Here is an 18,751-nt window from a genome sequence, read left to right as displayed (position 1 = left end):
GTTTAAATGATGTGTAACAAACACTTGAATAAAATAATTGGGGTAAACAAAACTTAAAGACTACTTGTCTTTACTTCTGTTATTCAAGGTATCAATAATTAATCAATGCTTCAGATATAATGTAAGATTATAGCAACAGCTACTGCATAAGTCCATCACATACATAAAGTGCAGTTAAGCAGCCATTTTATTAGGTGTTTTAGAAACTGCTGATCTTGCCATGAATGGTCGGAAAAAGAGAAAATTATCAGTGAGTGGCAGGAGAAAAGGCCTCGCTGATGTCAGACGTCAGAGGAAAATTTCCAGACATCTTTGAGCCGAAATCAACAGTAAACTCAAATAACCACTCAATACAACCAAGATATGCAGAAGAACATCGGAACCTTTCAGCAGATGAGCAACAGCTGAAGATTTGTTGCAGTGTAAACCTGTTCTGAGAACACGTGTTTATATTGCTTTAAATTGAAGAGCAATTTCACTGCGGCTGTTGACTGTGTGTTATTGTATATAGTCTCTCATACATATTTGAAAATAGTTTTGAAGTAATTTGCCTTGAAAACATTAAAAATGCTGGACAGGGAAAGGTGAGAGCTCTAGAGTTCTAACTGATAAAAGTACAGCTGTTTGATGAGTTGTGCGAGCAGTATGAACAGAAACAAAAGGAGAGTGTATAAAAGCAGGCTGATGTTACTTCTACTAATAAAGAGTATCGAGAATGTTTTTGTTCTTTTCTGGGTCAAATGCGACTGTTATCTGTTCAGATGGATTTTAGATCTATGATTTTGGGTCAAACAAAGGAAATCTGCATCTGTAAGGAATATTAAGCAGTGTGCGAGTCATGTCTGAGTGTGCGTACACAAACACAGCTTTGTGTACGTAGCTGAATGTTTAGTGAAAATTATAAATAAAAAAAACAAATAAAATAAGATCATGTAGTTTTATTTCATATTTAAAAAAAATGTTTAAGGAGACGTAGCCACATAAAAATAAATTAAAAAATAACTGGTATAACTGGGTACAGTATTCTGTGTTTGTCTGATAGCAGACAAACACTGAAAAACAATCTCTCAGAAGAGATCCTTGATCTTAAGGTTTTTATTTCCTTCGTTAAGTCACTTATTAAAAATTTATGAATGGTTGACCTGAGGAAAAAGTATAGTTTTTCTGCATTCAGAAGGTTGGCCTGAATAATTCAAAATGTGGAGTGTTGACTTGAAGGAGAGGATGTGTGTTTGTCTTTGAGGAGGAGGAGCTGATGCAAACTATGATCTCTACCATGTTTGAGACATGATGCAGAATATAAGACAGGGAATACATGATTAACCACCAACTGTACACGGAGCAGAGACAAATGGCCTTGACAATGAATCATCCTGAATTCATGGTTGTTTTTCTGATCCTTTCAATTTACTGGGCTGGTAAGGAAAGTGCAGTCGTTTTACTAACATTGTTGTGAAAGTGAAATGATGAGCTTGGAAAACAGTCACTAATTATTCTTGTTTGTCTGCAGGTACTGAGAGCCAAACACTGACAGAGTCTGAATCAGTGGTTAAAAGGCCTGGAGACTCCCACAGACTGACCTGTACATACTCAGGGTTTGGTGGTGATATTCATGCTGCTGGATCAGACAGGCTGCTGGAAAAGGACCGGGAGTGGATTGCTTGGATCTACTATGATGGCAGTGACAGCCACTACTCTCAGTCATTCAGAGGCCGTTTACCATCTCCAGAGACACAGCAGAAAGCAGGTGTATCTGCAGGATGTAACAGCTGACAACTGAGGATTCAGCTGTTTATTATTGTGCTAAGAGAGTTCACAGTGACACAAGAGAAAGAAACGCTGTACAAAAACTTCAGCACATCAAACCAAGTCAAGAAAACAAAACAAAATGCTCAGTTTGCGTTCTGCAGTTCACTTTGAAAATTATTAAAGATCAGCGCACCGAAAGAAAGAAATAATACGGGATTATCAGGACCTTTATCATTAAATATTGTATCTTGTGTGTAGCTCATTTGATCTATGTTATTTAATAACATAATAATAATAATATAATCGGAACTAATGTTGGGAGTTATAATTCTTCTTTTGCATACACCAAAACATTTTTACAACTGCCAGTTTTAAAATTTGAATTTGAAATTTGTCAGCAAACTTCCTCACTGACTGTTTTATAGTGTTTTTTATCCCTGTTCACGAACATGAGTCTTGATAAATGTTTCATGTTTAATTTCTGTTCATCTGGACGTAACATTTTCAGTGGGAGAAACTCATCAGAGTGACATCTTCAGTCTCAGCTGGCTGCAGGTTTTCCCAACCTTATAAACAGTACATTTGCACAATGACTCAAACTAGCACCACTGATAAACAATGAGCTCTCAGATCAGTTTCTTCATCATTATATGGAAATAGTCATTCACTTTGACCAACAACCACTGACCAAAGACCATGGATGAGTGACGAAACGTTTGTCATCCATGGTCCACTGAAAACGCAATGTCCAGATGAACAGAATCGACTTTTTGGGATTTATAATGATTAATCATTATTTATTAATGTCAGAGGTCAGACTATTTACACCGTTTTAACAGATATGTAGATCAAAATCAGGTAGGACATTTTGGTAATAACAGAAATTTATTATGGGACCTTGGTCAAAGTTTGAATGGTATGAACAGTTTATAAGGGTTTAAACTAATATTTACTTGAACATTTGATAGCATATTAGAATAATTCATTTCTGTTTCCTGTGGAATTGATGCAAAGCCTGATTTATTTCTTGTTCTACTTATCTGACTTCAGAGAAGTTGACAGTGAGTTAAGGACATGCAGTTTAACATTATGGACTACAGGACAGGACTGCTGCTGTTAACTATCTGCTGGGCTGGTGGTTAAGAATACGTAGCCACATAAATATCAATACTGTTAAAGATCCATGCTACATATTTTCTGAAATCAAAAGTGTTGTTTTTATTAAAAAAAAATCAAACTCAGTCATACTGTGTGAGTTTAAATTACAGGACGTTGTTTGATCACATCCAGTGATTCTTTTCCTTCTCCCTTTTAGAGAAAGTGAATGATTTAATCGTAATGATATTTTATACTGGACTGTCAAGCAGTGTGTCTGTAGTGCTGTTAGATTTTCCTTACAAATCCTTACAGCACTTGGGTGATACAGTGTGAGTGTACTAATACCCTGCTCCAGTCCTGCTGCTGGTGAGCCCGATGGTTGTTCCTTACTCACACTCACCTCAGAGGAGGCTCATAGGCCACATGTTTCCAATAAAATAGCAACTCAGTTGGATTTGTTTAAGTTTTGATACATTTCTGTTTTAACACTCAAATTCTTAACCCCTTAATCCCAGTGTATCATATTGATCATACAGTTTTTGTGTTTTTGTGTTTTTGAGACATCTACATCATCAGTGCGTTTCCTCCCCCAAATAAATCTAAATAAATTTCACATTTTAAAGCAAAAAACTGCACAAAACAACGCTGGATGTAGCAAATATGATACAAAAAAAATTCATATGTTTTTTTAAATATATTTATTTTTTTATTGCAAATTCTGTAGTCATGAATGCAAAGTTTCTTTTTGTGTTGAAACTATGACGTCTCTTACTGTGATAGTCATCAAACCTGTAGTTTTCCTGTGTGCCCAGGTGTCACTGTTGCAACAAAGGTTCACAGTTCTCCTGCTTCTTTCATTTTTAACTCTGCACCAAAACACTCGGATGTAACAGAAAACATCCATCTAACGTCTCAGTGTGGGATTTTCTTGGAGGCGAAAGTAATTGACCATCATGCACCAGCCACAGAGAGCTTTCACTTCATATATATTTCAAACTTTTGCATCTGAAATCCAAATGATCTTACTTAGCTAATGTACTTTAAGATTTTGTTTATTTATTTACAGGACAATGAAAAAAATGAAAATACCGCAAATGGACTTAAATATATGATATTCAGTAACTGAACTTAACTAGTTGCTTTTGCTGTGGATTTTTGTGTTAATAAAGTCTGCAACCAGATCAGCTGTGGTGAAGCTATTTTATTACTGCATGCAGCAGAGCAAACACACACATCAAAACATCACGTTATACAGTCATAAGAGCTCTAACCTTGGGGGCGTCGCAGTGTCCCTTTTATAACATCGCACAAACTCTCTGTATGTCTCACCCAGGCTGCTGCTGGACAGAGAAGACTCCCACTATCATTTCCCAGATGCTGGCCTTCCTGAGAGTTCATCATTCTGAGCGATAGTGAAACATCCTTAGGGCTTTGCTAAGCTGTTTTTTCAGCAGGTCATACTGACACATACTTCATGTAAGCAAACAAAGGTTATACAAAAATCCTACAGTGAAGTTATAAACACCTAAATGTAAATGTGAGGGTAAAACTAGATTTTTTCCCCATTACACTTTCCAGAGCAAATTTAAGTATTGAAATAAGTTGTGAAAAAAGGTATTATGACCTTTTAATTAGTAAGGAACATGTTATTTTATTAGTTATTTAGGCAACTATCAGTTAGTTTGACTGGCTTGAAGTTGTGTTTTTCATGTTGTTGATTTTATGATTTTATTTCTTTTGGCTTCACCAGTTTGTTAAAAGAACTTTAAGGGCTCTTTATGGCACTGTTGTGCCCTTGAAACCAAGATTTCCTGTAGCTACTGGTGCACATAAATGGTTTACAGCTGAGTCCCCATATTACACACAAGTGCTGCAGTAGAAATAATGAATTACAGGGACTGGATCCATATAATGCACACAAATACTATCAGCATGTTGCCAGTGGAACATAATTTTTGGGTCATATACAACACAGCACATACCGCTTTCTATGTAAAGGAGTGGCTTGGCTGCTAAATGCTTAAATCCTGCCATTAGTAGTCACACAAAAACTTGGGCAACTTTCTTTGAATACTTCTGAGTTTGAGATCTTAAAAAAAGACCTTGGTATGAAATAAGCCTTTTGATGTAATGCAAGTTTTAATATTTGAAAATGTATGTATTATAAAGTAAAAATAAACTATAATCAAAAACAAGAAAATGATACTTTTCTGTTTTTTTCAAGTTTTTACTTTGAGAAAACTGGTATTTGTCAGTGAGGAGGAGGAGGAGTCGATGCAAATCCCATTCTTTCAGTTCATTTATATATGTTGAAGAGTAAGTGTGGTGACTCAATCTAATAGACAAGCTTTTGACTGGACAACAACTTTAACGACTTTAAACAATGATCACATCTGTTTATTTAGTTATTTTACAGATACTATGTTGTTTCTTGGCTGGTAAGGACATACATTTAGTTGAACATTTAAACTGACATAACAAAAAGTGATTGACTAAAAAGTTAACATTTCTGTAGGTACTGAGGGTCAAACTCTGAGTGAGTCTGAACCAGTGGTTAAAAGACCTGGAGACTCCCACAGACTGACCTGTACATACTCAGGGTTTGGTGGTGATATTAGTGCTGCTTGGATCAGACAGGCTGCTGGAAAAGGACCGGAATGGATCGCTTGGATTGATAGTGGCAGCACCACCTGGTACTCTCAGTCAGTCCAAGGCCGGTTTACCATCTCCAGAGACAATAGCAGACAGCAGGTGTATCTGCAGATGAACAGCTTGACAACTGAGGACTCTGCTGTTTATTATTGTGCTCGAGAGCCACAGTGATACAAGAGGAAGAAACTGTACAAAAACTCAGCACATCACAAAAGGAACAATTTACTGTATACTGTTCACATTGACAGTAATGAACTGCAGTTCAACATCATTAACACAAGAAGAAACAACAAAGGCACAAGGATCTGCAAAATATTTAACAGTATCAATTGGGATTAGTAATCAGTTTAATAATCTATTTCAAATATTTACTGAAATGAAAGTCTTATTTAGTTTTCAGTCCACATGTACTAATCTTTAATAGTCTCTTTTTTAATGATATTTCTGAATTACACCAAAATACAACAGAGAAAAGAGTATGTTGTTTTTCAGACTCTCCAACTTTAAACCAGAGGACTCTTCTGTGCACAGTATTACTATGTCTGATACACACATTGGTACGAGGAAATGTTGAAGATATACAAAAACTCAATCAGTTCCTTTGTTGTTTAAAAAGTACGGCTCTAAATATGAATGTACAAATGCAAACTAAGAGGGAGCAGCTGCTGTTGTGGTTTGTGGTCTTCTGTTCCTTGTTGTCAATACAATGTTATTTTCTTTAATATGCATACAGGTACACACAGCAACAGCTCATCATATAGTTTATGAATTCCTGTTTCCATCACTCTGAACGGTCCTACATACTCAAAAGAGTCAAAAGAGATTCTGAATCTCAAGAGTTTCTTTTCCTGGTTAATATCAGTATAAAAATTCTTTCTGAGCAGAAAAAACAGACAAAACCCCCATAGATGCTTTAATAAATGTAATAGACCACCACCCAGTGTAAGGTTTATGACACAGCTACCCTAAAGTACTTATAATAATATATAATATATATTTTTTAAATGTTGTTAATTACTGATCTTATCCATGTAGTTTTTAAATTATGTTTTATTTAAAAATAGCAAAAAAAAGGAAATCACATTATTATGTTTTATTAAGATGTTAAATTACAGATATTTATTTCCTAAATTGAAAAAAAAAATACTTTTTTTGGTTGACTTGTAACAAACCTTTTTGGTTATAGCACCACTAGGGGGGGTTGCCCAACTATTGTAGTAGCTATGGGGGTCTCCTAGTGGGTGTGTGAGTTGTTAGCGGCAGCCATTCCATGCTGCTCATGTTCCATGCTCCAAGAAAGCACCTTACTTACTGTTGTGACAAGCTGGCGCTGGCGGTACCAATCCCCGCGTATGTAGGTTCGGACGAGTACAGCCGAGGAGACCTGGCTTATAAAGTGTAATGTTGCTGATGGCGAATAAAGGTCTGTTATTGGATTTAACCGACTGGCTCAGTGTTATCCGGCTAACCTCCACACCACATGTCCGCTGGACCGGCTAGCCGCTCCTTCCTCGCCAGACTGCTGTTACAGACTGTTAAGCTTGATTAATTTCTGACATTTCTGACAGAGGAGTCATGTGTACCAGCTATTTCCAAAAAACTGGTTTTTGACAGATTTATAATTTTTTTTTTATGACAAGTGGTGTAATTTTAAGCACTGTAGTATTGGTTTCTTTATAATGATAGCCTGAATACTTGCTGAATGCTAAATTTCTGTGACCTGGAGTGTGGTTCTCTTTGAGGAGGAACACATGCAAAATTATATCCTCCATCTTTGAATATGTGTCACAAGATAAAAGACAAGGACTACATGATTGAATCACACCAATGTGGACTGGGCAGAGACAAATGGCTCCTACAATGAACTGTTTGATGGCTGTTTTTCTTATCCTGTCAGTTTACTGTGTTGGTAAGGACAGAAGTATTTCATTTACAAACATTATGACTCAATGACAAATGATATGCTTGAAATACAAAGGCTAATTATGTTTTTATCTGCAGGTACTGAGGGTCAAACATTGACTGAGTCTGAATCAGTGATTAAACAGCCTGGAGACTCCCACAGACTGACCTGTACATACTCAGGGTTCAGTGGTGATTATAGTAATGCTTGGATCAGACAGGCTGCTGGAAAAGGACTAGAATGGATTGCTTGGATCCGATATGATGGTGGTAGCATCTACTACTCTCAGTCATTCAGAGGCCGGTTTACCATCTCCAGAGACAACAGCAGAAAGCAGGTGTATCTGCAGATGAACAGTCTGACAACTGAGGATTCAGCTGTTTATTATTGTGCTCGATACTCACAGTGACACAAGAGGAAGAAACTCTGTACAAAAACTCAGCACATCACAAAAGGGAACAATTTACTTTCTGCTGTTCACATTTATAGTAATGAACTGCAGTTCAATCTCATTAACACAAGAAGAAACAACAAAGGCACAAGGATCTCCAAAATATTTAACAACATCTGTTGGGATTAGTCATCAATTTGATCATCTATTTCAAATATTTACTATAAATTGCACTCAGCATCTTGTTTAGTTTTCAGACCACATGCATTAATCTTTAATAGTATCTTTCTTAAACATACACTTATTTATCATTACTTATTGCTGCCTGCAGGGAAAGGACTGGTATGGATCTGAATATAATCCTGGTGATTTATTCAGCAAAGATTTAGCAAAAATAAGTTTAGCCTCAACTTAGACTCTTCCAGCAAAGCACTAACTGCAAGTGGACAGATTGTGCAGACTGAAGACACTGCTGTGTATTACTGTGGAAGAGAACCACAGCATCAAAACATCCGTAGAGTTGAACAAAACCCCCTCAGTGCCTAAACAGTTATAACATGAAGCCACCAGAGGAGGAGCCCTCAGACCACTGATGATATTACATTAATCAAGTGATTTTATCATGTAACTCAATGTGAGTTACATAATGCTAGAAGAATGACTGATGTGAAAATACGTGAGTCAGTAGATATGTCTTTATTGTATTTCACTTTGACATCTACGAATTAAAACTCTGCACAGATACTTTGTGGCCACTGTGTTTACCTCTGATTGTTATTAAATAAGCAAACATCAGAATTTGTCTGAGGGTGTTTTTATTGTTGTTGTTGTTGTTGTTTACTAGCTGTCAGAAATCCCATTTAAAAATTATTTTAACAGACTTTGCACTGTTTAGAAAACAGGTTAAATAACATAGTTAAGACTAAAATTATTGACATTTTAACAAGTTTATTGTACCTTTGCTGTTACACCCCTATCTTGATTGTGATGATCCATTTATAAGCAGTATGTTTGTCACTGTTATGTTGTCATGTTATATTACAGTTCAAACAAGTGTGTATCACGTGCCTGTAGTGTGAAGTGGAAGTCTAGTTGTGTAATTATGCAATATTGAGAAAATATAGATGTTTGTTTAAAGAACTGTTTTTGTTTGTTTGCACATATCATTGACAGTCGCTGAGAGCAGGTTAACCAGCGAATATTTATAAGAGTAATTTGATTAAATGACAAACAGTTTAAACAGTTTAAATCTAAACATAAACACTGTGTGATAAATTAAGATCTGATAACTGTAAAGATTTCAGGAACTGAAAATATAACTTTATTGCATGCAAACCAATGTACATATTTTTTCATGTTCTTGATAACTTGATAGCAGAGGATTTTATTGCTTATTACTGTGCTGGAGACTCACAGCGTCACAGGAGTCAGAAACATCATTTTCTCACAGAAGTTACAGAGATGACATTTAACTCATCAACATACTGGACGATTCAGAAAAGCTGCTTCACTGGGAGATTGTTTTTGTGAAGATTCTGTCTCCAGTTTTACATTAAATATTTTGTCTGTCCATGTGTACATGCCAATGTGACTATTTTCATCGGCCTTGTCTAAATAGAGTTTTTAAGGAATGAAAAACACATCAAACTTTATATTTGTCTTATGAATAATATTTTTATTGGAATTATCTCCTTTTTTCAAATTGTTATTACTGATTGCCACAGTGTGATCTCTTATAATCTGTCAGCATCCATCTATGTGTAAAGCAAACTTCCTGACACTCTGCTATAAAGACTTGAAATCATGGTGTCAGTTAAAGCAGAAGAAAAGTTCTCATCAGATTATCTTGAGTACCAAAATGTTCTCTGTGGCTCTGCTGCTCCTGCTGGCTGCTGGATCCTGTGAGTCTCACTGGAAAGAAACACTGACAGGATGATCACAGCAAACTGACTGTTAATATCACATAAAACATGTTTTCTCTACAGGTGTGAAGTGTGAGCAGCTGACACAGCCAGCCTCTGTGATTGTGCAGCCAGGTCAGCATCTGACCATCACCTGTCAGGTCTCTTATTCTTTTAGCAGCTATTGGACAGCTTGGATCAGACAGCCTGCAGGGAAAGGACTGGAGTGGATTGGTGTGAAAAGTACTGGGAGCTCTCACTATAAAGATTCACTAAAGAGCAAGTTCAGCATTGACTTGGACACTTCAAGCAACACAGTGACTGTAAATGGACAGAATATAGAGCCTGAAGACACTGCTGTGTATTACTGTGCCAGAGAGTCACAGTAACACATAACATCAGCAGACCTGAACAAAAGCCCCTCACTGCATGTACACATTTGAAACATGAAGCCACCAGAGGAGAAGCTCCAAGACCAATAAAGAATTGAAGGGTCTATTTACTCAAAACAAAAATAGAAAGAAATTTGGAAATTCCTTATTGTGTTGCTATTCTTGATCGAGGTAGTCGTAGCAACAAATTATGCTCACAGCAGTTAAGCACCAGTTTACCATCTCCAACGGAAACAACAGCAAGCAGCTTTATCTGTAGATGAGCAGCTTAACATCAGAAAACTCTGTTTATTAATGTCCTCAAGAGACACAAAGCACAGAACCTATCCTTTCATAACTTGTTAGAACGGTTTTATTATTATTTTATTTATTTTGTTTTATTATTTGTTATGAAAAACAAATTTTACAATCTAATGATGCAGTAATTTTCTTTTCCTTCAGATTCAATGCAATACAAAAACAGAATAGAAAAATGATTCAAAAGATTCTGTGCTATTTTATATAAATGCAAACTGTGTTCTGTTATGTTGTGTATTTATGGAGTCTGCAGCAGAGAGACCCTACAGTAAATGGACAGAATATTCAGCCCGAATACACTCATGTGTATTACAGGGCCACAGTCACATTCACAGAAAGAAAAATCTCTAAGACTCTAATAAATTCCTGTTGTTTCTGTTTACTTTTTAAAACTCCTTAGCAAGAACCTTTTTGTGAGTTTGTAAGTATTGATAAAGCTCTGAAATAAAAGGCCAGTACATGAAACTGAATTCACTGATCAATGTTGTTATAAACTGATTAATTTATGACATAAAATACTTTTGTTAAAAAAATATTTTGGTTTGCGAGCTTGTATTTATTTATTATATTGTACACTTTAATCTATAAACCAATAAGTTGTGTAAAGTACTTGTTTATAGAACATAACATTACATTAAATATTATAACATTTTTTTAAATGACAAAAAGTGTTTTTTTCTTTCAATTTTATTAGCAATCAAATCAGACTTTTTCTTGTTGTATGGATTCAACGTACAGAGTCAAGCAAGGTCGTAACTACTGAAGTTCTCCTCTTCCTCTCATATTGATGTCTGCACTGTAGACTGGGCAGAGACAAATGGCTTAAACAATGATCAGAAATTATATTTGGCTTGCTTTTCTCATTCTTATTCCAGCAGCCAAAAGGCAAAGAGGCAGAGTTCACCCTGGAGAGGTCAATAATCTGTCACGGGGCAAGTTGTAATTCTCCTTTTAAAATTCAGGTTTTGATGAATGAAATACCCTTCAACCTCAGAGTTATTTTTTAAGATTATTTTTGTTTTTCATTTTTTAAAAATGTTAAAAACACAGTCTCTATTACTGCTTGAACAATCAATGTATCTCTAATCATGTATCAGCGTCTATCTGTATGCAAAGTAAGCTCCCCCACTGACTTGATATAATGCTGCAGGTTGCAAAAGAAGAATAGAAGCTCCTGGGAGATCACCTTCAGCACCAACATGTTCTCTGTAGCTCTGCTGCTGCTGCTGGCTGCTGGATCCTGTGAGTCTTACTGAACACAAACACTGACAGCATGAAAACTACACACTTTTAATTTGACTGCATTCAATGTGTTTTTTCCACAGGTGTAAACTGTGAGCAGCTGACACAGTCACCCTCTGTTATACTGCAGCCAGGTCAGCGTCTGACCATCACCTGTCAGGTCTCTTATTCTCTTGGCTACTGGACAGCTTGGATCAGACAGCCTGCAGGGAAAGGACTGGAGTGGATTGGGGTGAAAAGTACTGGGAGCTCTTACTATAAAGATTCACTAAAGAGCAAGTTCAGCATTGACTTAGACACATCAAGCAAGACAGTGACTCTAAATGGTCAGAACATGCAGCCTGAAGACACTGCTGTGTATTACTGTGCCGAGAGTCACAGTAACACAAACTGTTAGGACCCCTGAACAAAAACCTCTCAGGGCCTGAACAACTGTAGCATCAAGCCACCAGAGGAGGAGCCCTCAGACCATGAATGAATTTAAGATGTTTTTCTAAGAAACTTACTCTTGTTGTAGTCTCATAACTGTTTAAATATGGTGGGTTTAAATGATGTGTAACAAACACTTGAATAAAATAATTGGGTAAACAAAACTTAAAGACTACTTGTCTTTACTTCTGTTATTCAAGGTAATCAATAATTAATCAATGCTCAGATATAATGTAAGATTATAGCAACAGCTACCGCATAGTCCAATCACATCACATAAAGTGCATTAAGCAGCCATTTTATTAGGTGTTTTAGAAACTGCTGATCTGCCATGAATGGTCTGAAAAAGAGAAAATATTCAGTGAGTGGCAGGAGAAAAGGCCTCGCTGATGTCAGACGTCAGAGGAAAATTTCCAGACATCTTTGAGCCGAAATCAACAGTAACTCAAATAACCACTCAATACAACCAAGATATGCAGAAGAACATCTGAACCTTTCAGCAGATGAGCAACAGCTGAAGATTTGTTGCAGTTAAACCTGTTCTGAGAACACATGTTTATATTTGCTTTAAATTGAAGAGCAATTTCACTGCTGCTGTTGACTGTGTGTTATTGTATATAGTCTCTCATACATATTTGAAAATAGTTTGAAGTAATTTGCCTGAAAACATTAAAAATGCTGGACAGGAAAGTGAGAGCTCTAGAGTTCTAACTGATAAAAGTACAGCTGTTTTGATGAGTTGTGCGAGCAGTATGAACAGAAACAAAAGGAGAGTGTATAAAAGCAGGCTGATGTTACTTCTACTAATAAAGAGTATCGAGAATGTTTTTGTTCTTTTCTGGGTCAAATGCGACTGTTATCTGTTCAGATGGATTTTAGATCTATGATTTTGGGTCAAACAAAGGAAATCTGCATCTGTAAGGAATATTAAGCAGTGTGCGAGTCATGTCTGAGTGTGCGTACACAAACACAGCTTTGTGTACGTAGCTGAATGTTTAGTGAAAATTATAAATAAAAAAAACAAATAAAATAAGATCATGTAGTTTTATTTCATATTTAAAAAAAATGTTTAAGGAGACGTAGCCACATAAAAATAAATTAAAAAATAACTGGTATAACTGGGTACAGTATTCTGTGTTTGTCTGATAGCAGACAAACACTGAAAAACAATCTCTCAGAAGAGATCCTTGATCTTAAGGTTTTTATTTCCTCGTTAAGCCAGCTTATTAAAAATTTTATGAATGGTTGACCTGAGGAAAAAGTATAGTTTCTGCATTCAGAAGGTTGGCCTGAATAATTCAAAATGTGGAGTGTTGACTTGAAGGAGAGGATGTGTGTTTGTCTTTGAGGAGGAGGAGCTGATGCAAACTATGATCTCTACCATGTTTGAAGACATGATGCAGAATATAAGACAGGGAATACATGATTAACCACCACTGTACACGGAGCAGAGACAAATGGCCTTGACAATGAATCATCCTGAATTCATGGTTGTTTTTCTGATCCTTTCAATTTACTGGGCTGGTAAGGAAAGTGCAGTCGTTTTACTAACATTGTTGTGAAAGTGAAATGATAAGCTTGGAAAACAGTCACTAATTATTCTTGTTTGTCTGCAGGTACTGAGAGCCAAACACTGAGTGAGTCTGAATCAGTGGTTAAAAGGCCTGGAGACTCCCACAGACTGACCTGTACATACTCAGGGTTTGGTGGTGATATTCATGCTGCTTGGATCAGACAGGCTGCTGGAAAAGGACTGGAGTGGATTGCTTGGATCTACTATGATGGTAGTGACAGCCACTACTCTCAGTCATTCAGAGGCCGCTTTACCATCTCCAGAGACAACAGCAGAAAGCAGCTGTATCTGCAGAATGAACAGCTTGACAACTGAGGATTCAGCTGTTTATTATTGTGCTCAAGAGTCACAGTGACACAAGAGAAAGAAACTCTGTACAAAAACTCAGCACATTAAACCAAGTTAGAAAACAAAACAATGCTCAGTTTGCTTTCTGCAGTTCACTTTGAAAAATTATTAAAGATCAGCGCACCGAAAGAAAGAAATAATACGGGATTATCAGGACCTTATATCATTAAATATTGTATCTTGTGTGTGCTCATTTGATCTATGTTATTTAATAACATAATAATAATAATATAATCGGAACTAATGTTGGGAGTTATAAATTTCTTTTGCATACACCAAAACATTTTTAGAACTGCCAGTTTTAAAATTTGAATTTGAAATTTGTCAGCAAACTTCCTCACTGACTGTTATATTTATCCTGAACAAGTGTTGTTAATTTCTGTTCATCTGGACGTAACATTTTCAGTGGGAGAAACTCATCAGAGTGACATCTTCAGTCTCAGCTGGCTGCAGGTTTTCCCAACCTTATAAACAGTACATTTGCACAATGACTCAAACTAGCACCACTGATAAACAATGAGCTCAGATCAGTTTCTTCATCATTAATATGGAAATAGTCATTCACTTTGACCAACAACCACTGACCAAAGACCATGGATGAGTGACGAAATGTTTGTCATCCATGGTCCACTGAAAACGCAATGTCCAGATGAACAGAATCGACTTTTTGGGATTTATTAATGATTAATCATTATTTATTAATGTCAGAGGTCAGACTATTTACACCGTTTTAACAGATATGTAGATCAAAATCAGGTAGACATTTTGTAATAACAGAAACTTATTATGGGACCTTGGTCAAAGTTTGAATGGTATGAACAGTTTATAAGGGTTTAAACTAATATTTACTTGAACATTTTATAGCATATTAGAATAATTCATTTCTGTTTCCTGTGGAATTGATGCAAAAGCCTGATTTATTTCTTTTCTACTTATCTGACTTCAGAGAAGTTGACAGCGAGTTAAGGACATGCAGTTTAACAGTATGGACTACAGGACAGGACTGCTGCTGTTAACTATCTGCTGGGCTGGTGGTTAAGAATACGTAGCCACATAAATATCAATAATGTTAAAGATCCATGCTACATATTTTCTGAAATCAAAAGTGTTGTTTTTATTTAAAAAAAAATCAAACTCAGTCATACTGTGCGAGTTTAATTACAGGACTTTGTTTGATCACATCCAGTGATTCTTTTCCTTCTCCCTTTTAGGAGAAAGTGAATGATTAATCTTAATGATATTTTAAACTGGGACTGTCAAGCAGTGTGTCTGTAGTGCTGTTAGATTTTCTTTGCAAATCCTTACAGCACTTGGGTGATACAGTGTGAGTGTACTAATACCCTGCTCCAGTCCTGCTGCTGGTGAGCCCGATGGTTGTTCCTTACTCACACTCACCTCAGAGGAGGCTCATAGGTCCACATGTTTCCAATAAAATAGCAACTCAGTTGGATTTGTTTAAGTTTTGATACATTTCTGTTTTAACACTCAAATTCTTAACCCCTTAATTCCCAGTGTATCATATTTGATGCATACAGTTTTTGTGTTTTTGTGTTTTTGAGACATCTACATCATCAGTGCGTTTCCTCCCCCAAATAAAAATCTAAATAAATGTCACATTTTAAAGCAAAAAACTGCACAAAACAACGCTGGATGTAGCAAATATGATACAAAATAAAATTCATATGGTTTTTTTAAATATATTTATTTTTTTATTGCAAATTCTGTAGTCATGAATGCAAAGTTTCTTTTTGTGTTGAAACTATGACGTCTCTTACTGTGATAGTCATCAAACCTGTAGTTTCCTGTGTGCCGAGGTGTCACTGTTGCAACAAAGGTTCACAGTTCTCCTGCTTCTTTCATTTTTAACTCTGCACCAAAACACTCGGATGTAACAGAAAACGTCCATCTAACTTCTCAGTGTGGGATTTCTTGGAGGCGAAAGTAATTGATCATCATGCACCAGCCACAGAGAGCTTTCACTTCATATATATTTCAAACTTTTGCATCTGAAATCCAAATGATCTTACTTAGCTAATGTACTTTAAGATTTTGTTTATTTATTTACAGGACAATGAAAAAATGAAAATACCGCAAATGGACTTAAATATATGATATTCAGTAACTGAACTTAACTAGTTGCTTTTGCTGTGGATTTTTGTGTTAATAAAGTCTGCAACCAGATCAGCTGTGGTGAAGCTATTTTATTACTGCATGCAGCAGAGCAAACGCACACATCAAAACATCACGGTTATACAGTCATAAGAGCTCTAACCTTGGGGCGTCGCAGTGTCCCTTTTATAACATCGCACAAACTCTCTGTATGTCTCACCCAGGCTGCTGCTGGACAGAGAAGACTCCCACTATCATTTCCCAGATGCTGGCCTTCCTGAGAGTTCATCATTCTGAGCGATAGTGAAACATCCTTAGGCTTTGCTAAGCTGTTTTTCAGCAGGTCATACTGACACATACTTCATGTAAGCAAACAAAGGTTATACAAAAATCCTACAGTGAAGTTATAAACACCTAAATGTAAATGTGAGGGTAAACTAGATTTTTCCCCATTACACTTTCCAGAGCAAATTTAAGTATTGAAACAAGTTGTGAAAAAAGATATTATGACCTTTTAATTAGTAAGGAAACATGTTATTTTATTAGTTATTTAGGCAACTATCAGTTAGTTTGACTGGCTTGAAGTTGTGTTTTTCATGTTGTTGATTTTATGATTTTATTTCTCTTTGGCTTCACCAGTTTGTTAAAAGAAACTTTAAGGGCTCTTTATGGCACTGTTGTGCCCTTGAAACCAAGATTTCCAGTAGCTACTGCTGCACATAAATGGTTTACAGCTGAGTCCCCATATTACACACAAGTGCTGCAGTAGAAATAATGAATTACAGGGACTGGATCCATATAATGCACACAAATACCATCAGCATGTTGCCAGTGGAACATAATTTTTGGGTCATATACAACACAGCACATACCGCTTTCTATGTAAAGGAGTGGCTTGGCTGCTAAATGCTTAAATCCTGCCATTAGTAGTCACACAAAAACTTGGGCAACTTTCTTTGAATTTTTCTGAGTTTGAGATCTTAAAAAAAGACCTTTGGTATGAAACAAGTCTTTTAATGTAATGCAAGTTTTAATATTTGAAAATGTATGTATTATAAAGTAAAAATAAACTATAATCAAAAACAAGAAAATGATACTTTTCTGTTTTTTCAAGTTTTTACTTTGAGAAAACTGGTATTTGTCAGTGAGGAGGAGGAGGAGTCGATGCAAATCCCATTCTTTCAGTTCATTTATATATGTTGAAGAGTAAGTGTGGTGACTCAATCTAATAGACAAGCTTTTGACTGGACAACAACTTTAACGACTTTAACAATGATCACATCTGTTTATTTAGTTATTTTACAGATACTATGTTGTTTCTTGGCTGGTAAGGACACATTTAGTTGAACATTTAAACTGACATAACAAAAAGTGATTGAACTAAAAAGTTAACATTTCTTTAGGTACTGAGGGTCAAACTCTGACTGAGTCTGAATCAGTGGTTAAAAGGCCTGGAGACTCCCACAGACTGACCTGTACATACTCAGGGTTCAGTAGTAATTATGATACTGCTTGGATCAGACAGGCTGCTGGAAAAGGACTGGAGTGGATTGCTTTTGTCAGCAGGAGCAGTAGCAGCATCTACTACTCTCAGTCAGTCAGAGACCGCTTTACCATCTCCAGAGACAACAGCAGAAAGCAGGTGTATCTGCAGATGAACAGCTTGACGAGTGAGGATTCTGCTGTTTATTATTGTGCTCGAGAGCCACAGTGATACAAGAGGAAGAAACTCTGTACAAAAACCCATCAAACTACGTCAAACACTGATTTCAGGTTTTTTTCCCCAAAATTACAGAAAATACATTTAACTCAATCCTCACACTCAGAAATGCAATAAAGTTGGTTTTGTGAAGCATTTGTGTTGTATAGTTCTTTTTTTTTTTTTTTTGGTGGATTTTTACATGTAAATATTGTTATCTTCTGTGTCTGAATTGAGAGTTGAAGGACTTTTGTTTTTAAGAAAAATAAATCCAACACTATATTTGTTTTTAAATAATATTTCCTTTTAATTGTACTAAAATTGTTTCTTACTACTTATACTAAATGCCACAGTGCAATCTGTTTTCTCTTATAATCTGTCAGCATCCATTTGTATGCAAATCAAACTTCCTCACAGGCTGATATAAAGTCTGATATCATGCTGTCAGTCACAGAAGGAGATGAGAAACTCCCATCAGAGCATCTTTAGTACCAACATGTTCTCTGTAGCTCTGCTGCTGCTGCTGCTGGATCCTGTGAGTCTCACTGAACAGAAGCACTATGATCACTATGAACAGAAAGACTATTGTTACAGTCTGCAATGTTTTCTCCACAAGTGTGAAGTGTGAGCAGCTGACACAGCCAGCCTCTGTGATTGTGGAGCCAGGTCAGCGTCTGACCATCACCTGTCAGGTCTCTTATTCTCTTGGCTACTGGACAGCTTGGATCAGACAACCTGCAGGGAAAGCACTGGAGTGGATTGGGATGAAATACACTGGGGACTCTCGCTATAAAGATTCACTAAAGAGCAAGTTCAGCATTGACTTGGACACTTCAAGCACAAAACATCAGCAAACCTGAACAAATTGAAGTGTCTTTATTCAAAAAAATTAATAAATGGGGAAATTCCTTAGTGGATCACAATTTTTGATTGAGGTAGTTGTAGCAAGAAATTAAGCTCACGGCAGT

General features: G+C 36.3%; 3 gene segments (V, D, J or C); all 3 read left to right on the top strand.

Annotated features, from left to right (window-relative positions):
* The first annotated feature begins 9,472 nt into the window (after positions 1-9,472).
* Positions 9,473-10,131, top strand: LOC120717894. The segment is given in 2 exon segments: positions 9,473-9,694; positions 9,779-10,131. Coding segments are annotated over 2 exon segments (450 nt in total).
* A 1,407-nt stretch (positions 10,132-11,538) lies between these two features.
* On the top strand, positions 11,539-12,053 carry LOC120717909. The segment is given in 2 exon segments: positions 11,539-11,625; positions 11,709-12,053. Coding segments are annotated over 2 exon segments (357 nt in total).
* A 1,338-nt stretch (positions 12,054-13,391) lies between these two features.
* On the top strand, positions 13,392-13,975 carry LOC120717913. The segment is given in 2 exon segments: positions 13,392-13,578; positions 13,671-13,975. Coding segments are annotated over 2 exon segments (339 nt in total).
* Positions 13,976-18,751: the final 4,776 nt, after the last annotated feature.

The sequence above is a fragment of the Simochromis diagramma genome, unplaced genomic scaffold, assembly GCF_900408965.1.
Source record: "Simochromis diagramma unplaced genomic scaffold, fSimDia1.1 OVJJ01000510.1, whole genome shotgun sequence".
NCBI lineage: Eukaryota > Metazoa > Chordata > Actinopteri > Cichliformes > Cichlidae > Simochromis > Simochromis diagramma.
The sequence above is the reverse complement of the archived record's forward strand: the minus strand, read 5'-3'. Positions and strand labels throughout refer to the sequence as shown.